The sequence below is a fragment of the Gorilla gorilla genome, chromosome 4, assembly GCF_029281585.2.
Source record: "Gorilla gorilla gorilla isolate KB3781 chromosome 4, NHGRI_mGorGor1-v2.1_pri, whole genome shotgun sequence".
NCBI classification, from domain to species: domain Eukaryota; kingdom Metazoa; phylum Chordata; class Mammalia; order Primates; family Hominidae; genus Gorilla; species Gorilla gorilla.
This window is the reverse complement of record NC_073228.2, coordinates 16,366,830-16,386,615: the sequence shown is the minus strand read 5'-3', so window position 1 is coordinate 16,386,615 and position 19,786 is coordinate 16,366,830. Positions and strand designations below refer to the sequence as shown.

Sequence of the window (19,786 nt, the reverse complement as noted above, 5' to 3'; positions counted from 1 at the left end):
ATAGATATTTTAAAAACACACACATTGGGGCAATCAGCAATGTATGGGGTATGGTTTTGTTAGACAACTCCAAGGAGGTAGACAGGCATGTTTTACACCAGTTCAAGATGTACATTTATGTTTTATGCACTTTTCGGTAAATTGTATTTATTCCACAATTGAAAAGAACAAAAACCCTAGCGACTCATGGAGTGCTGCCGTGTGCCAGGGTGGGCCCGGCCCCAGTCCCTTGGAACCCTCAGAAGGAAGAAGTCCAGACAGGTTCTCTGGGCCCTTCCTTGCTGGGCAAGCACTGAGGTGGGAGTGGAGCATGGACCCCCTCAGTCTGGCTCGGTGCGAGGCTGGCCTGGCTGGCAGCGCCTCCCGGCGGCACGGTTGCCCTGTCCGCAGCTGCAGCGTCTCCTGTTTCCTGGGCGCCTCTACTCCATTGTTGGCCGAGGGGGTCAGGACCCGCCGCCTTCTGCATTATTGATGGTCCTGTAAGGCGGGCACCTCGGGGAGTAGGAGCCTGTAGCCCCTGCGAGAGCAGAGCCGGGTGGTGCACTGCACAGAAGGTCACCGCGGGAGGCCAAATCCCCGGGGAGGGGAGAGGACCTGGGCGTCGGGAAGCCCGTCTCCTCTGGGCCAGCCATGGGCAGGAACCAGCGCAAAGCGCCCCAGCGCCTGGAGAGGCCCGGGAGGCCGGCCTCAGGGGAGCAGGAGTCGGGGTCGGCCAGCGCGGATGGCGCGCGCAGCCGGGAACGCCGTTCCGACCGCGGGCAGGCGGACAGGGCGAGACCGGCGTCCGAGCCTGCCACCGCCGGGGGCCAGGGAACCCCTGGTGGCCGCAGGAAGCCCACTGCAGAGGGGAACGGCGGCTGCAGACGCCCAGGGGCTGGGCTGTCCCCGAAAGCCCAGGAGAGGCAAAGCAACGCGCAGCGTCAGGGACGCGGGCCCAGGGGCGGCCGCGGGGGGCGCCTGGAGGAGGGAAGCCTCTCCGGAGGAGAAGAGCTGGGCGGCCGCCGTAGGAGGAAGCGGAAAGATAAGGGGCCCTCGGCTCGGCGGGGCCGCCGGACGCCCAGGAGCCTCAATGGGGACACGTCGGGTGGGGACGGAGGCAGCTCCTGTCCGGACAGCGAAACCCGCGAGGCCCAGGAGAGCGGCAGCCAGCGCGGCAGAGCCCGGGAGCTGCGGCCCACGCCGGAGCCTACGGACATGGGCTCGGAGGGGACAAAAACCGGGCCGGAGTCAGCGCTCGAGCCAAGCAGCGACGGCCTGGACAGCGACTGGCCCCACGCAGATACCCGGGGCCGGGAAGGGTCGTCGGGGACGGGGCCCCTGGGAGCCAGCGAGCATTCCGGCGGGGACTCCGACTCGAGTCCGCTGGGGACCGGACCTGGACGGGGCGCTCGGGCAGCTATGGCCTCCAGGACCTTCGAGGACAGCTCGCGGGCTCCTCGGGACACTGGGCCGGCCAAGGACGCGAGCGACAACCGGGCGCAGCGGGGCGCCGAGCCAGGAACAATGCAGGCCTCGACGGCCCGGGCTCCGCGCCACCAGGTCGGAAAGGCGGTGGGGCGGGTGCCAGCGGCGGCAGGCGAGGGCGAAGCGGGAGCCAGCCCCGCTGGCGGCCCTCCTGGTGGTCCGCAGGCTCCTCGCGAGGCCCCCGCCAGGCGACGCTTCCCAGGCCGTGGGCCCCCGCCGCGCTGGCCTCAAGGAGCGGCTCCTGAGTGTAGCGCGAGCCCTGGGCCTCCTGCGCTGGCTGCGGCGGCGGCTGCGGCTGCGGCGGCGGCCGCCAGAGGGCGAGGGGCAGGGGACCGGGCCACGGGCGAGCGAGGGGTGGGGCCGCCGGAAAGCGGACGAGGGGCGGGGTCATGGGAGAGGAAGCGAGGGGCGGGGCCGCGGGAAAGCGGACGAAGGGCGGGGCCACGAGCGAGGGTACGAGGGGCGGGGCCGCGGGAAAGCGGACGAGGGGCAGGACCGCGGGAGAGCGGACGAGGGGCGGGGTCACGAGAGAGGTGACGAGGGCCGGGACCACCAGAGAGGGTACGAGGGGTGGGGCCGCGAGAGAGCGGACGAGGGGCGGGGCCGTGAGCCCGGGTTGCGGCACCGTCTAGCGTTGCACCTGGCTGGCTTAGCAGGGCTGGGGGGTATGCCGAGGGCTCCCCTTGGCGGCCGCTCCCCGCAGGTCCCGACAAGCCCAGTCCCCGGCGACCGTTTTGATCAGGAGGACGAGACTCCAGATCCCAAGTTCGCGGTCGTGTTCCCCAGGATCCACAGGGCAGGGCGGGCGTCGAGCAGCCGCCGCTCTGAAGAAGCGTCCGCAGATGCCCCCACGGGGGAAGGCCGAGGTTGGCCTCGTGCAGGGGCGGGGGGGCACAGTGAGGGGTGCAGGGCTAGTGGGGAAGGGGTGTCCGGGCTTCGTCGCGGCTCCCTCCTTGCCCCGACTGCACCCAACGGGCCTTCGCTCGACGAGAGCGGCTCCAGCAGTGAGGCGGAGTTGGAGACCCTCAACGACGAGCCCCCGGTGCACTGGGCGCAGAGCTCAGGCTCCCACGAGGGTCCTAGGCTTGGCGCCGCCGTGCTGCTACCCCGACTCGCCTTTGAGACCCGCCTGCAGCAGGAGGGAGACCCGGGCCTCCGCGGGTCCCTGAGGGAGCTGTGGGAACCCGAGGATGAGGACGAGGCGGTGCTGGGGAGGGACCTGGAGCTGAGCCTCTGGCCGGGCCTGGAGGCACCACCCTTCCCCGGTGCCAAGGGCAGGAGCCTCGGAGACGGCCTGGAAGATATGGAGGACCTGGCCCGGTTGCGGTGAGCGGGCGCGGTGCCAAAGCTGCCATCCCCGGCTCACAGCTCCTCATATCCACCCTACCCTCATCTTTATGAATTGCGTGTAGACCCTTATTGAATCCTTAGAAGGATGGGCTTGAACCCTCCTGGCAGGAAGGGGCAGGTAAGGGGCAACAGGTGCTACGTCCCCAGGACGTACAAAGCTTCCTTCTGGGTCAGCGCCAGCCCTACTTGTAGCCTCCCCATTACTTGACAGCTCAGCCCCCATTTTATGGATCAGGCTCTGGGAAGTTGAATGACTTGCCAGTGTCCCTGCAGTGGGTGGCAGAACTAACCCACAACCTCCTGGAGCCACAACTTGTCATGCCTCCACCCTGTTGTCCCTACAGGCTGGTGTGTGACAGCTCTGTGCTGCTGTGCCTCAAGAAGAGATTTCACCTGGGCCGCATCTATGTATGGGGAGCCACGGGGAGGGACAGTGGGCGGGGATCCCCTTTTCTCTGGGGACAGAGGGCTCCCTGGCACCCCTGGAGGTTCTCCTTCCTCTTCCTCCCCAGGCTGGGCGGTGAACCCTCTCTGGAGCCCTGCAGAGTGGGACTGAGGGGCTGGGCTCTGTTTGCATTCCCCCTGCTCCCTCCACACTCTGATGAGAGCTTGTTTTCCTCCCCAGACCTTTGGGGGGCCCGTCTTGCTTGTTCTGAACCCCCACCGGCCCTTGCCTCTTTTTTCACCTGAGGTCCAGGCAAGCTACCGCCCCAGGAAGGCCCTCAGCACCACTCCGTATGTGACTCTGCCCCACTGACCCTCTGTTCACCTCCCAGGCAGCCCAGTCCCTGCATGTCCCCTTGACTGAGGTCCCAGGGCCTGTGAGCACCTCTGCTACACCTCGGAGGGTCCCAGGTCCCCATGTCTGGCAACCTTCTCATCTCCCTCAGACACATCTTTGCCATCGTGGCATCAGCCTATGACCTGGCTCAGAATACTGGGCAGGACCCATGCATCCTCCTGCAGTGAGTGGTGGCCTTCCTGAGTGGCTGAACCCATGGGCCACACTGAGGGTTGATGGGGCGGGGCCTGAGGTCTTCCCTGGAAGCCACTGGTATGCTCCACTGCTGGGCTACAGTTCTGGACTCCTCAGGGCCGAGCTCTGGGCTGAAATCATCGCATGAGCCCCTGGAATGTGGCATCTTGGGGACTTTTTCTTTTCTGTCGGGTCTCTCCATGCCCTAGGACTATCTTTCCACATTTATGGGGGTCTCTCCAGGCTAGCTGTCACTTCTGGATGGCATATCCCACTTCCTGGGTTCACTGGGGTGGTCTTACATGCCCCTTCCTGGAGACCCTACCAACCAACACATCCTTAGCTCCTCCCACTGCAGTGGGCACAGTGGCTCAGGGAAGACGGAAGCCGCCAAAAAGATCATGCAGTTCCTAAGCAGCCTGGAGCAGGATCAGACGAGGAACCGAGAGTGTCAGGTGAGGGCCAGGCTGGAGGTACCTCATGGGTTGAGCTGGCTGTCTGTCTTCCTCCAGGGGACAGCTGACCATGTCCAAGGGACCATCTTTCTCCTTTCAGCCAGGAGAGGGGTGGTCTCCAGGCCTCTGGCGTCTCCTGGGGTCAGCTGCAGGCACTGCCCTTTCTGATGGGACTGACGCCTCCCTGGACCTGCCCCTAGCTGGGATGCCTGCTGGTGGGGGCTACTGCTGCCCAGGGATGCTTGAACACCCCTCCCTGTACAGGTGGAGGATGTGCTGCCTATACTCAGCAGCTTTGGCCATGCCAAGACCATCCTCAATGCCAATGCCAGCCGCTTCGGCCAGGTCTTCTGCCTCTACCTAGAGCAGTGAGTGGCAGGGTTGCAGGGGGCACCTACAATCACTTACCCTTGCTAGGTCCTTGGGCTGCTTCCCTGGGGTCCAGACCCTGGTAGGGCTTCTTCTGCACGGGGCCCCTGGGTGTTCTGCATCCTGGGCACTCACACCCATCTTCTGTGGCCACAGAGGGGTCATCGTGGGAGCCTCTGTGTCTCATTATCTACTTGAGACCTCCAGGGTGGTGTTTCAGGTAAAGGCAGCCCTTCTATCCACCCCTCCCCAGTTCCCACAGTAGGAAGGGCAGAGGGTGCCACTGTCGGGGTGTGGCCTCTACGCCCCTAGGGCACTGAGCCCCTAAGCCAGTCCTGTCCCCAAGGCCCAGGCTGAGCGGAGCTTCCATGTTTTTTACGAGCTGCTGGCAGGGCTGGACTCCATAGAGCGGGAGCGGCTCTCCCTGCAGGGACCGGAGACTTACTACTATCTCAACCAGGTAGGGGGAGCCCTTGTGGTGCGGCGGGGAGAAGGCCTGCCCAGAGGAGGATCTCGGCCCAGAGGTCTGAGAAGTAGCCGGAGTAGAGGGAGGCTGTGGGGTGGCAGGCCCCGCTCCCTCACCCCTGCTGTGCTCTGCAGGGCCAGGCCTGCAGGCTGCAAGGCAAGGAGGATGCCAGGACTTTGAGGGGCTGCTGAAGGCACTGCAGGGGCTCGGCTTGTGCCCGGAGGAGTTGAATGCCGTCTGGGCTGTGCTGGCCGCCATCCTGCAGCTGGGCAACATCTGCTTCTCCTCCTCAGAGGTGGGCTTCCCCGTGGGCAGGGGCCATCTGGGGTGCTGGGTCTGTAGAATCAGGGCAGTGGTAATGACGCCAAATGCTGGTGTGTAGGAGACTACAGAGTGCTGGGCTGCCCTGAAAAGTGGGTAGATCCCCACTGTGTAGATGAGAAAGCTGAGACATAGAGCTTCTCCACTCTCCCAATGTCTGTGCCTCTAAGCTGCCACCCCTAAGAACATCTGGCATTAGATGAGCAGCTATGGTCAGGCATGGTGGGTCACACCTGTGATCCCAGCACTTTGGGAGGCCAAGGCAGGAGGATCGTGTGAAGCCAGGAGTTTGAGACCAGCCTAGGCAACATAGAGAAACCCCGTCTCTATTAAAAAAAAAAAAAAAAAAAAAAAAAAAGGGTTGGTGGTGGTGGCTCACACCTGTAATCCTAGCACTTTGGGAGGCCGAGGTGGGTGGATCACTTGAGCCCAGGAATTCTAGAGCAGCCTGGGCAACATGGCAAAACCTTGTCTCTACAAAAAATAAGAGATTAGGCCAAGGCAAGCAGATCACTTGAAGTCAGGAGTTTGAGACCAGCCTGGCCAACATGCTGAAACCCTGTCTCTACTAAAAATACAAAAATTAGCTGGGTGTGGTGACACGTGCCTGGGTGTGGTGGCACATCCCAGCTACTTAGAAAAGCTGAGGCAGGAGAATTGCTTGAACCCGGGAGGTGGAGGTGGCAGTGACCCGAGATTGCACCACTGTACTCCAGCCTAGGTGACAGAGCGAGACTCCGTCTCAAAAAAAAAAACAAAAAACAGACTGGGCGTGGTGGCTCATGCCTGTAATCCCAGCACACTGGGAGGCCTAGATGGGCGGATCACCTGAGGTCAGGAGTTCGAGACCAGCCTGACCAATATGGTGAAACCCCGTCTCTACTAAAAATACAAAATTAGCCGGGTGTGGTGGCACATGCCTATAATCCCAGCTACTTAGGAGGCTGAGACAGGAGAATTGCTTGAACCTGGGAGGTGGAGGTTGCAGTGAGCCAAGATTATGCCATTGCACTCCAGCCTGAGCAACAAGAGCAAGACTCAGTCTCAGAAGAAAAAAAAAAAAAAAAGATTAGCTGGGCATGGTGGCATGCGCCTGTAATCCCAGCTACTGGGGAGGCTGAGGTGGAAGAATTACCTGATCCTGGGAGGTGGAGGCTGCAGTGAGCCTTGATCGTGCCACTGCACTCAGGCCTGGGTAACAGAGTGAGACCCTGTCTCAAAAAAAAAAAAAAAAAGAAAAAAAAATCAAACGAGCAGCTGTTATGTACCCAGCATTGTGTAAATCACTTTGCATTTGTTTTCTAATTTAGTTTGCAAGACAATCCCCCAGCAAGGGTTACTGCTTCCCCTTTAGCAGTGAGGCCATGGGGCACAGGAAGGAAGGAGCCTGGCCAGAACTGTCCACCAGCAAAGAGGGAAAGTAGGACTCGAACTGAGAGCCATGAAAACCATAGCCTCGCTCCTAATGGCCCAGATCTCCTCATGTGACATATCTCCCCTTTGGTGACAGGGCCACTTGCCAGGCAAAGCCCGGCCTGCCCTGCCTGGGGAGTGTGTCCATTCCTGAAGCAGAGATCTCCCTGTCCCTCCCTCTCTGTGTAGCGGGAGTCCCAGGAGGTGGCTGCTGTGTCTAGCTGGGCTGAGATCCACACAGCAGCCCGACTGCTGCGGGTACCACCAGAGTGCCTGGAGGGGGCTGTCACCAGGAGGGTCACGGTGAGCCCGAGCGTCCTGGGGAGAGGGGCCTGGCCTGGCTGACCCACAGGCTGAGTAAGCACCATGAGGGCTGCGGGCCTGACACACCAGCTGTGCCTCCTCTGCCCTCCAGGAGACGCCCTATGGCCAGGTCTCGCGATCCCTGCCCGTGGAAAGCGCCGTTGATGCCAGGTGGCCCTAGAGACGGGTGAGAGTCAGAGCAGGGTCCGAGGCACGGCTCTATGTGGCTCACCCACTCGCCATGCCTACAGGGACGCCCTGGCCAAGGCCCTGTATTCCCGCCTCTTCCACCGGCTTCTGAGGAGGACCAATGCACGGCTGGCACCACCAGGGGAGGGAGGCAGCATTGGCACTGTCACTGTCGTGGATGCCTACGGCTTTGAGGTCACCCCTTGGGGTGGGGCCCAGGAAAGGGGGCGCCCATATAATTCTGATGGATTTGTGGGACCCCCACAGCTCCAGCTCTCCCTGGGGGCACTCGTGAGGTGCTTGCCTGTCTGGCAGGGCGCCTTCAGGGCTCCTTCTGCATCTGCTGGGCTGAGCCTGCTGGGGTGGGGTTCAGGGATGGAGAGGAAAAGGAGTGGGGCTGCCTCTGGGGATTTAGAATCTCTCGAGGACTAGGGCTGGCTGCGCGCCTTGGAGTTCTAGCTTCCACTCACCTCCAGAGGACGATGTCCCTCACCCTACACCCACGTTCATCCAAGCATGGTCTCTGCTCCCTTCTCTGGTCCTGGGCTGGGCAGCCTGGGCCGGGAGTGCTCCTGGCTTCTCTGGGATGGCTGGAGCCCACCACAAGCCCCAGCCCTGGCCCGTGCTGTCCTCCTGCTGGGAGGAGTTGCTTAGTGCAGCAGACAGAGCAGAGGCTCTGAGTGGTCCTGTCACTCACTAGCTGTGTGGCCTTGGGCAAGTGGATGAACCTTTCTGAGGTCCAGCATTCCCGTCTGTAAAACAGAAATCCCAGCAGGACCTACCTTGTGAGTTTCAGAGGCTTAACGGAGATAGTCCATGAGAGAGCTGTGTGCTCCAGGGCAGCCGTTCTGTCCCACTCTGGCAGGTCCTGCCTTTGGCATGGCCTGTCCTCCGTGGCCTTGTAGAGACACAGGAGTCTCAAAGGCAGTGGAAGACAGAGGCCCCAGGGTGGGCCTGCCTGTAGCCCCACTTCCGCCACGTCAGGAGGAAAGGGAAGAGGGAGAGTCCCCCAGTCTCTCTGAGTTGGCAGAGGCTCTGCACCCCTTTACAGAGGATCCTGCCGCCTCAGGACAGCCAGGAGGGGGCTGGAGGGAGAGGAGGTGGCCCCTGCCCTCAGTCCCTGGACGGGCACTATTCATGGCCCCCTGTTCTGTCCCACACTCCAGTGTGTCCTTGTGACCATGCCCTCCCTGAGGCTGGTGGTGATGGTGGCCTGTGTGTGTATCCAAGCTCCTGTGTGTGTGTTTCAAGGGGCACAAAGCTGCATGAAGCTTCCTGAGAGAGTGCTGAGGGAGCACTTCCTATAGGAGGAAGGCTGGAAGGCTTCCTGGAGGCAGCAGCCTGGAGCCCTGTGCGTGAGGATGCGGGACTCTGATAGCCAACCTGCTATTTAGTAGGGAAAGTTGCCTTCCAAGCCACAGGATGGCCGTGACAAGAGGCCCAAAGGCTCGCAGGAGTGCTGCAGCAGAGGGCAGGGGTGTGGGCAGCTAGAGGGACCTGTGGCTGGGCAGGGCTGAGGTAGCCCGTGTGCTGTGCCGGATCCTTTAGACTTGACCCTGTTGGCTACACAGCATCAGCCCTGGGTATTACTCATCCCTGCGCCCTGGCCAGAATGAAGGAAGCCTCTGGGGTGGGGGGAGGGCACAGGCCTGTGTGCTGGCCCCTGCCAGCCCCATGTGCCCACCTCACTGCCACATGCCCCCAGGCCCTGCGGGTGAATGGCTTGGAGCAACTGTGCAACAACCTCGCCAGCGAGCGCCTACAGCTCTTCTCCAGCCAGATGCTGCTGGCCCAGGAGGAGGTAAGAGGATTGGGCGTGGACGTGGCAGGGGCCGCTCAGGCATTGCCCAGGCAGAGGCCATCCTTGGTGAAGGAAAGTTGGGAACTGAGAGCTCTGCCTGGAAGGCCCCTTTCCATGAGGTGTCTCAGTCTTCTGAGCCTCAATGTACTATTCTATAAGATGGGAGGGTTATCCCTGCTCCTGCAAAATGGCCAAATGCCGGCTGTTCCCAGGAGGAGTGTCGGCGGGAGTTGCTGTCCTGGGTGCCTGTCCCTCAGCCTCCGAGGGAGTCCTGCCTAGACGTCCTGGTGGATCAGCCCCACAGCCTCCTGAGTATCCTGGACACCCAGACATGGCTGTCCCAGGTAAGGGCCAGGATGGTGACCCCCCATCCAGTGTCGGGAAGGAGTGGAGGCCCTGGGTGTCCAGGCTGTAGCTGGCAGAGCCTCCCAGAGGGGACAAGGTTATGGGATCCAGAGACCCTGCTCACAGTTCCTCAGCACAGCCTGGGACAGCAGCAGTGAAGGGGAAGAACCCTGGGCTCCCACAGAGCTGGGTTCACATCTTGTCTCGGGGTGATCTTGAGCATGACATCTGGCCTCTGAGGTTCCTCACGTACCTGCCACAGAAGGGGGACAGTAGTGCCCGATGGGCAAGGTGGCGGGGACTGCACGGGGCTCATGAAGGGCTTCTGCAGGTCCCTCACAATTGTGGCCAGGTGGCCACTGAGGCCTGTGACTGGTCGGGGACAAACCCCAGGGTACCATGTCCCCCATTCCACAAATGATTTCTGACTGCCTCCTGCCTGCTCGGACTTAAATAGCAGCCTCGTCCCTGTTTCCCGTTTCAGCGCGCGTCCACATGCAGTCACAGCGTCCGTTCATTCACTGACTCCTTACCGCACCAGACTGGGCTCCACAAGGGCGGGTGCCCGTGTGAAGGGTTTGAGCTCTATCTGCAGCGCGTGTTAAGGAAATAATGAATGAATGAATAACTGTGCCAGGAACTGTGCTAAGGATAAAAGGTGAACAAAATTAGACCCAGTCTCTCCCCTCTTACAGCCCGCAGTGCAGCAGGAGAGAAATGTTCATTTAAAAAAACAGGCCTTGGCCAAGCTCAGTGGCTCACGCCTGTAATCCCAGAACTTTGGGAGGCCAAGGTGGGTGGATCCCTTGAGCCCAGGAGCTCGAGACCAACATGAAAAAACCCCGTCTCTACAGAAAATACAACAATTAGCCTGGTGTGGTGGTGTGAGCCTATAGTTAGAGCTACTTGGGAGGCTGAGGTGGATGGATTGCTTGAACCCAGGAAGTCAAGGATGCAGTGAGCCATGATCATGCCACTGCACTCCAGCCTGGCTGACAGAGTGAGAACTTGTTTCAAACAAATTAATTAATTATAAAAAAACAAACCAAAAACGCAGAGCCAAATACAAAATCACCCCTGTGCGGCTCTGTGGGTGGGCGTGTGGGTCAGGGAGAGTTGGGGGGCGTCATGAGCCTCTAGGAGCTGAGGCTGGAATGTGGAGCAGGAGTTTCTGTGGAAGCTCAATATAACGTGATCCTGAATATGGGGGGACCCTCCCCCGTTTTCCCAATTAGTGGTTGAAAATGAAAGGTGAGCCAGGCACGGGAGGCTGAGGCAGGAGAATCGCTTGAACCCAGGAGGCGGAGGTTGCAGTGAGCCGAGATCGCGCCACTACACTCCAGCCTGGGGACAGAGCAAGACTCCGTCTCAAAAAAAAAAAAAAAGAAAGAAAAGAAAAGAAAATGGGCCGGGCGCGGTGGCTCACGCCTGTAATCCCAGCACTTTGGGAGGCCAAGGTGGGCAGATCTCGAGGTCAGGAGATCGAGACCATCCTGGCTAACATGGTGAAACCCGGTCTCTACTAAAAATACAAAAAATTAGCCGGGCGTGATAGTGGGCGCCTGTAGTCCCAGCTACTGGGGAGGCTGAGGCAGGAGAATGGCGTGAGCCTGGGCGACAGAGCGAGACTCCATCTCAAAAAAAAAAAAAAAAAGAAAAAAGGAAATGAAAGGTGAAAAATAATGGTAAAATCGTCAAATGTTATTGTAATAGTTCATTGATCACTGTCATATTAATGCAATACATGTCTTCATGTACTATATATTGATATATAACAAGTCACATATGATATATAATGTTCATTGATTAATACTTATACGTATGTAAAGTCTTGTACTAGATAATTAAGAGAGTGTTAATTTCTAAACAATTGTTTCTCCCAGTTCACATTTCATAATGTTTTGTTAAAACTTGTCACGAGTGTCCTTGAGGTCCCAAGATCACTTTTGGAATCCCCCAGCATGGATTTCCAGGGCTCAGCAATATCACTTAGGTCTATGTTATGTGACATGTGCCATTTTCTGAGTCCGAGGTGGGTGCTGAGCCTGGAATTGTTACCCCAAACCCAAGTTCTCATTTACATAATATTAGGCAAGTTCCCCCATGCACTTGCTATTTTATGTTCATTAGCTCAGTAAAATAACGTCCAACCAAATTACTTTTTAGTTTTATTTTTATATTTTAAAAAATAGAGATGGGGTCTCCCTATGTTGCCCAGGCTGGTCTCAACCTCCTGGGCTCAAGCAGTCCTCCCACCGTTGCCTCTCAAAGTGCTGGGATTACAGGTGTGAGCTACTGCACCTGTCCTTGAGTTACTGTGTGTGTTTGTGTATGTGTGTTTTAACTGACTGCTACTATCATTCCCAACTGAGTTACTTTTTGAAAGTGATTTTTTTTTTTTTTAGACGGAGTCTCGCTGTTGCCCAGGTTGGAGTGCAGTGGCGTGATCTTGGCCCACTGCAAGCTCCGCCTCCCGGGTTCACGCCATTCTACTGCCTCAGCCTCCTGAGTAGCTGGGACTACAGGCACCCGCCACCATGCTTGGCTAATTTTTTTTTTCTTTTTTTTGTATTTTTAGTAGAGACAGGGTTTCACCATGTTAGCCAGGATGGTTGATCTCCTGATCTTGTGAACCACCTGCCTCAGCCTCCCAAAGTGCTGGGATTACAGGCACAAGCCACCGCGCCCGGCCTGAAAGTGATCTTTGAAAGACTTGTTTAAAAGCACATGTAGGCCGGGCGCGGTGGCTCATCTCTGTAATCCCAGAACTTTGGGAGGCTGAGGCGGGCGGATCACGAGGTGAGGAGATCGAGACCACAGTGTAAACCCTGTCTCTACTAAAAATATAAAAAATGAGCCGAGCGTGGTGGCGGGCGCCTGTAGTCCCAGCTACTCGGGAGGCTGAGGCAGGAGAATGGCGTGAACCCGGGAGGTGGAGGTTGCAGTGAGCCGAGATCGCGCCACCGCACTCCAGCCTGGGTGACAGAGCGAGACTCATCTCAAAATAATAATAATAATAATGAAATAAATAAATACAAGCACATGTGATTCTGGGACTATTCTCCCAGGAATGGTTGCTAAATCTGTACTAAAGCCCCTCATCTCTATTTCTTCTTTTTTTTTTTTTTTTTTTTTGAGACAGAACCTCGCTCTGTCGCCCAGGCTGGAGTGCAGTGGCGCGATCTCAGCTCACTGCTGCAAACTCCGCCTCTCGGGTTCACGCCATTCTCCTGCCTCAGCCTCCCGAGTAGCTGGGACCACAGGTGCCCGCCACCACGCCTGGCTAATTTTTTGTATTTTTTAGTAGAGATGGGGTTTCACCATGTTAGCCAGGATGGTCTCGATCTCCTGACCTCGTGATCCACCTGCTTCGGCCTCCCAAAGTGCTGGGATTACAGGCGTGAGCCACTGCGTCCGGCCTAAAAGTGATCTTTGAAAGACTTGTTTAAAAGCACATGTGATTGTGGGACTATTCTCCCAGGAATGATTGCTAAATCTGTACTAAAGCGCCCCATCCCCATTTCTTTTTTTTTTTGTTTAAGTACTTATTTATTTTAGAAATGGGGTCTCACTCTCTCACGCAGGCTGGAGTGCAGTGACACCATCATAGCTCACTGCAGCCTCAAGCTCCCAGTCTCTATCAGTCCTTCCACCCAGCTGATGTTACTTTTTTCTTTTTCTTTTTTTTTTTTTTTGAGACGGAGTTTGGTTCTTGTTGCCCAGGCTGGAGTGCAATGGTGCAGTTTCGGCTCACTGCAACCTCCACCTCCCAGGTTCAAATGATTCTCCTGCCTCGGCCTCCTGAGTAGCTGGGATTACAGGCATGAGTCACCATGCCCAGCTAATTTTTTTTGTATTTTTAGTAGAGACAGGGTTTCACTATGTTGGCCAGGCTGGTCTTGAACTCCTGACCTCAGGTGATCCACCTGCCTTGGCCTCTCAAAGCTCTGGGGTTACAGGCATGAGCCACCGTGCCCAGCCCCACCCAGCTAATTTTTAATTATTATTATTTTTTTTTGAGATGGAGTCTCGCACTGTCACCCAGGCTGGAGTGCAATGGTGCCATCTTGGCTCACTGCAACCTCTGCCTCCTGGGTTCAAGTGATTCTCCTGCCTCAGCCTCCTGAGTAGCTGAGATTACAGGCACCTGCCACCATGCCCGGCTAACTTTTTGTATTTTTAGTAGAGATGGAATTTCACTATGTTGGCCAGGCTGGTCTCGAACTCGTGACCTTGTGATCTGCCTGTCTCGGCCTCCCAAAGTGCTGAGATTACATGCGTGAGCCACCGCGCCCAGCCCAATTTTAAAATTTTTTGTAGAGATGGGATCTCACTAGGTTGCCCAGGCTGATCTTGAACTCCTATCCTCAAACAATCTGACCACCTCGGCCTCCCAAAGAGCTTGTTTTGGGGAACAAAGCCAAACCTACCCTTATAGTCAGTGTAGGCAGTACTCGTGCTCACCGGGAGAGGGCGCCATCCAGAAGGACAGCCTGTGCAGAGGCGTGAAGGGAGCTCATGGCTCCTCTCCTAGGCCACGGACCACACCTTCCTCCAGAAGAGCCACTATCACCATGGTGACCACCCCAGCTATGCCAAGCCCCGGCTGCCCCTGCCCGTGTTCACCGTGCGACATTATGCAGGGACTGTCACCTACCAGGTACCTGGCCTCAGGGACAGACCAGGGTGAATCAGTGAGGGCAGTGTCCCCTCCCAAGCTGAGTCACCCGACAGCGGAGAGGAGTGGGTGTGGGGAGGCCCCTTGTAAGGCTTGGACACCTGTCCCTACCTGAGCCATGGGCCCTGCTCAGTTCTGAGCACGGTTTACTGAGTTCTAGGTGACAATTATGGGGTCAGGGAGTGGAAGCCTTGGGACCCTCCAGACAAGTGGGCAGAGCACAAGCATGGGACCTGATGACCTTGGCAGTTTACTTCGCCTTCTGAGCCTCCGTTTCCTCACCTGTAAAATGGGCATGGAGACCTAAGCTCTGGCGTTGCTGTGAGGGTGAGATGTAGTAACGTGGAGATGGCCTGGCAGGTGCCCGGCACATAGTAGGTGCTCACTGAATGGACTTCCCTTCCCCCTTCCGAGTTCTATGCCTACCAAGAAGCTGCACGCGTGCCTACCCCAGGAGGAGAGGAACTGGGGGTGGGGGAGTGGGGGCTGGAATAAAGGGAAGGGCAGTAGGGAGAATCAGTTCTCCCTGGAGGAGATGACACACTTTGCTTGGAGAAGAAAAACTACAAACTACCCAGGAGTTGCCCCCCAAAAAAGAAATACAAGGAGTTCAAGAAAGCTAGGAAAATGTAAATCAAAATAGATTTAACATGGAGAGACAGGCAGCATTCTTGTCTAGTCAACCTATTGACTAGCATAGGTTAAAGCCCCAGTGGGGAGAGTGTGGTGTTGCTGGGGACTGGACCTGTCCATGGGGTGGAATGGAAAGTCCAGTGGCAGACCCAAGGCTAGGTAAAGGACTGGAAACACCAAGGCAGCCTTTCAGGTCACCTGGGGAGAGGGTAGATTCTTCTCCTCCATATCCAGCCTCCCCTCCTTGGTTCCTGTTCTCCTCCCTTTCTCCACTTCCCTCCCCACCTGCATGGTCTCTTGCAGGTTCACAAGTTTTTAAACAGAAACCGGGATCAGCTGGACCCTGCTGTGGTGGAGATGCTTGGCCAGAGCCAGCTCCAGGTGCCCATCTGCCCTTCCAGGCCCCCACCCGCTCCATACTCTGTCCCCCAATTCTGTCCTTTTCCCCCTGGGCGCTCTTGCCCAAGGGATGGCCCTCAAGCCCCTGGCACCTTGGGCCATGGGCTGAGCTTGCCAGGGTCTGGATGCCGAGGGCTGGTCCATTCTGGCTCTCCCGGGCTGCAGGGTGGATGGGCACGCCCCAGCGGCCAGCTGGCTCAGCCCTTCACCCCCACAGCTGGTGGGCAGCCTGTTCCAGGAGGCAGAGCCCCAGTCCAGGGGAGGGCGAGGCAGACCCACGCTGGCCTCTCGCTTCCAGCAGGCCCTGGAGGACCTCATAGCCCGGCTGGGCAGGTGAGAACAGCGCCCGCCACACCAGACCCCAGGGAGTTGTATGGGGCGCCGGTCTGTGCCCGACTGACCCCTCTTTCCCTCATCAGGAGCCATGTCTATTTCATCCAGTGCCTCACCCCTAACCCTGGAAAGGTGAGCTCCCCAGCAACTGGCCTCAGGGCCCTCCCCCTCCCTGCACCTCCCTCCCCACAGCTCCAGGCCCCTTGACTCCAGCTGTCTTTGGTTCTGTCTTGTGGCCACAGCTTCCAGGCCTCTTTGACGTGGGACATGTGACAGAGCAACTGCACCAGGCAGCCATACTGGAGGCCGTGGGTACCCGCAGTGCCAACTTCCCCGTGCGTGTGCCCTTTGAGGCCTTCCTGGCCAGGTGGGGCCCAGCACCTCGGGGCAGGACTGACAAGGAGGCCACTGGGAGTGACTGGCAGCCCCGGGGGTCCTTCTGATTGGAGATGGACTCACTCTGCCCAGGACTGGGCCTAGCATCCAACCCTTCCTCTCTCTCCTCGTCCTCTCATCCTCTCTCTCTCTCTCTCTTTCTCTCTCTCCATCTCACTCTCTTCTACCATTCACCATCCCTCCACGCATTCGTCATTTCTTCTCCTCTCTGCAAACCTCTCCTGTGCTGATGCCTGGGCACCAGAGATGAGGTGGGAGCAGTACCTGCCCTGGGCGTGGCTCACGGTCTAGTGCCCACAGCAGCTGTCCAGGGAGTGCAGGCTGAAGCAGTGAAATGGGGGGGGGGGGGGAACGGAGTGAGAAAAGAGCCTCTCAGAAGGGCAGGAGGGGCGGGGAGGGGCGGGGTGGCACATGGAGCTGCCAGGAACCCCAGAGGCAGCTCTGTTCCCAGAGTTCAGAAACCTCCAAGAAAAGCTGGTGGCATTGTCCGTTTTGTTGTTTGCCTATCTGGCCTTTGGCTATTGACTGGATGGCATCTTGGGAATCCTCTGAAGGGCTGGAGTTTACCCCAAGCACAGGGACAGAGGGAGCAGGTGGAGTCACTTCTCGTTGATGTCCAGCTGAGCTGGGCTGGTGGCTGCCTCAGAAGGGAGGGGGCAGCTGCTAGGAGCAGCAGCCTCACCCCAGGGCTCTGTGGACCTCCTTAGCCTGTGATGGCCTTGGCAATGGGGATGGCCTGGTTGGGGGACTGAGCAAAAGGCAGGCAGTAGGGATGGGTGTGCCCAGCCTTGAGTCAGATCCTGAGAAGCTCCAGGGCGGGGCACGTTCTGTCTCTGCCATCTGGAAACCTACCAGCTACAGCAACTGTCACCTCCAACAAGAACTCCTGAGCCCAGAAGCTGGGTGAGAGGAACCTCCAGGTACAACTCTCCACCCAGCACAGACCAGGTCTGCTGATCTGTGCCATTCCCTGATGCACTGTGGCATCCCGTGACCACAGACTGTCACCCACATCCCCAGAACCTGCACGGTGCTTGCTCGGTACAGACTAACTATTGAGTGTCCATTGAGCCAAACTGGTACCACGATCTGGACCTGTGAAATGTCCTTCAACACTCCCCCACCCACCCCTTCCTGCCACGCCCCTCCCTCCCTTCCATGCCCCTCCCTTTCACACCCCTCCCTCCCTCCCACAAACTTGTCTTGAGACCCACTGTGTTGGGTGGCGAGGAGGCGAAGGCCTTGGGAACCACATTCCTGTTGCTCCCGTGGCCCAGAACCAGCCCTCATGCCTCCTGCGCACACCATGTTCACCTGTTCTCCCCCTGAGCTCCAGCACAGAGACCCTCCCTGCCCAAGTTCACTGCAGTGTCTCAGCCCCCAGCTGAGCGCCTGGCATAGAGCAGGCACCTTCCAAATTTTTTAATGATCTAGAAATGGAATAAATACCGAGGGGCTCAGGGTGTCGCACAGCAAGTGTGAAAGGGCTGGGCGCAGTGGCTCACGCCTGTAATCCCAGCACTTTGGGAGGGCGAGGCAGGCAGATCACCTGAGGTCAGGAGATCGAGACCAGCCTGACCAATATGGAGAAACCCCATCTCTCCAAAAAATACAAAATCAGCTGGGCGTGGTGTCGCATGCCAGTAATCCCAGCTACTCGGGAGGCTGAGGCAAGAGGATCACTTGAACCTGGGAGGTGGAGGTTGTGGTGAGCTGAGATCACACCATTGCACTCCAGCCTGGGCAACAAGAGTGAAAACTCGGTCCCAAAAAAAAAAAAACCAAAAAGGCCGGGCGCGGTGGCTCATGCCTGTAATCCCAGCACTTTGGGAGGCCAAGACGAGCGGATCACAAGGTCAGGAGATCGAGACCATCCTGGCTAACACGGTGAAACCCCGTCTCTACTAAAAATACAAAAAATTAGCCGGGTGCGGTGGCGGGCACCTGTAGTCCCAGCTGCTCGGGAGGCTGAGGCAGGAGAATGGCCTGAACCCTGGAGGCGGAGCTTGCACTGAGCCGAGATCGCACCACTGCACTCCCGCCTGGGAGAAAGAGCGAGACTCCGTCTTAAAAAAAAAAAAAAAAAGTGTAAAAGGAGGTTCTGGCTATTCTGATCTCAGCTCCATCCTTGGAGCAGCTTCCGGGCCCTGGGGTCAGAAGGGCAGGAAGACCTCTCTGACCGGGAGAAGTGTGGTGCCGTCCTGAGCCAGGTGCTGGGGGCCGAATCACCTCTCTATCACCTTGGAGCCACCAAGGTGGGTGTGTGTATCCATGTGTGCAGAGGGCAGCATGCATGGGAAAGGAGAGATGCATTCTGGGCCCAAAGGGACAAACCCAGGATTTGGGGATCCATCCAAGTGGTGGGAGACAGAAGGGCTGGATGGCAGGGCCAGAAGAACAAATGGTTTGGCTGGAAGGGAGGAGGCTGAGACCAGAAGAGGAGAGCAGGAGGGGCTGGCTCCTGGCTCCTGCCTACAGCCCACCCCTCTACCCACAGGTCCTGCTGCAGGAGCAGGGCTGGCAGCGGCTGGAGGAGCTCCCGGACCAGCAGCGCTCCCAGGTCCTGGTCGACCTGCACCACAGCTTCCACACCTGCATCTCCCGCCAGCATGTCCTGCCCTGGATGCAGGCTCGCATGCGTGGGTTCCAGGCCAGGTCTGCAGGCGTTGGAGCCAGGGCTGAAGTGGGTGGGGTGAGGCCGTGGGCTCGTCCTCCAGGTGGTGGGGCAGGGTTGGGGAAACATAGGGCCTCAAGGCAAGTCATCCTGCCCCAGTGCCATCTCATCGGCATGTGACTCTCTTTGACGGCATTCCCCCCCATACCCGTGCAGCCTCTGCTTGAATACCCCGGCCACAAGAAACTCATTACCTACTGAGGTCACCTGAACCTGTGGTCCTGACTCCTTTATCATTCTCTTTTCTGGTCTGTTTTCCACACTGTGGGAACAGTCTGGTTTTTTTTTGAGATGGAGTTTTGCTCTTGTTGCCCAGGCTGGAGTGCAGTGGCGCGATCTCAGCTCACTGCAACCTCTGCCCCCTGGGTTCAAGTGATTCGCCTGCCTCAGCCTCCCGAGTAGCTGGGATTACAGGCTTGTGCCACCACACTCAGCTAATTTTTTTTTTGAGATGGAGTTTCACTCTTGTTGCCCAGGCTGGAGTGTAATGGTGCGATCTTGGGTCACTGCAACCTCCACCTAACAGGTTCAAGTGATTCTCCTGCCTCAGCCTCCTGAGTAGCTGGGATTACAGGCATGTGCCACCATGCCTGGCTAATTTTGTATTTGTAGTAGAGACGGGGTTTCTCCATGTTGGTCAGGCTGGTCTCGAACTCCCGACCTCAGGTGATCCGCCCGCCTCAGCCTCCCAAAATGCTGGGATGACAGGTGTGAGCCACCGTGCCCAGCTACAGTCATCTTTTCAAAGCATGAATCATGTTAAGGACCTGACTACCTCCCCAGCCCAATTTAGGCCGGACTTTTACCCTGCAGTGACTTTAGACTTCTCTTTCCTATAACACCACCCTCCCACTTCTCAGCTAATCATCTCTTTTTCGCCCTCACAGCCTGTCTTCACACATTCCTCCAACAGCTGTTGGCTGACCGTCTGCCTCATCTACCCCTGGGCCAGATGCTGGCGACAGAGCTGGGGATGCCAGAGACGGGGCCTCCCAGGCTGGTTGGGGAGTCAGATTCAGATGGTAGAGCAGCCAGTGATCTTCCCAGAGAGTAACTCGAGGGCTGAGAATAAAGTGAAGACAGTGCAGAACATCGGGGGAGCCAGGCATCTCCACTATCTATTTCCAACACGTTTTCATCCCGCAAACAGAAACTCTGGACCCATTAAGCAGTAACTATTCCCCCCAAGACCCCCAGCCCCTGGTAACTTTCAGTGTACTT

At 57.9% G+C, this 19,786-nt stretch overlaps 1 protein-coding gene across 1 annotated transcript in view; it reads left to right on the top strand.

Moving 5' to 3' along the window:
- The first annotated feature begins 462 nt into the window (after positions 1-462).
- MYO15B (myosin XVB) overlaps positions 463-19,786 on the top strand; it is a 39,004-nt gene continuing 19,680 nt past the window's right edge. The window contains 23 exon segments of the mRNA XM_031011527.3: positions 463-1,592; positions 1,594-2,790; positions 3,159-3,222; positions 3,440-3,549; positions 3,705-3,779; positions 4,134-4,245; positions 4,510-4,613; positions 4,771-4,834; positions 4,961-5,074; positions 5,215-5,245; positions 5,248-5,375; positions 7,004-7,117; positions 7,230-7,288; positions 7,369-7,501; positions 9,012-9,107; positions 9,320-9,451; positions 13,987-14,112; positions 15,067-15,144; positions 15,380-15,495; positions 15,582-15,627; positions 15,738-15,862; positions 18,029-18,146; positions 18,389-18,546. Of these exon segments, the coding sequence (XP_030867387.3) occupies positions 631-1,592; positions 1,594-2,790; positions 3,159-3,222; positions 3,440-3,549; positions 3,705-3,779; positions 4,134-4,245; positions 4,510-4,613; positions 4,771-4,834; positions 4,961-5,074; positions 5,215-5,245; positions 5,248-5,375; positions 7,004-7,117; positions 7,230-7,288; positions 7,369-7,501; positions 9,012-9,107; positions 9,320-9,451; positions 13,987-14,112; positions 15,067-15,144; positions 15,380-15,495; positions 15,582-15,627; positions 15,738-15,862; positions 18,029-18,146; positions 18,389-18,546 (4,262 nt within the window). The 5' untranslated portion in view covers positions 463-630.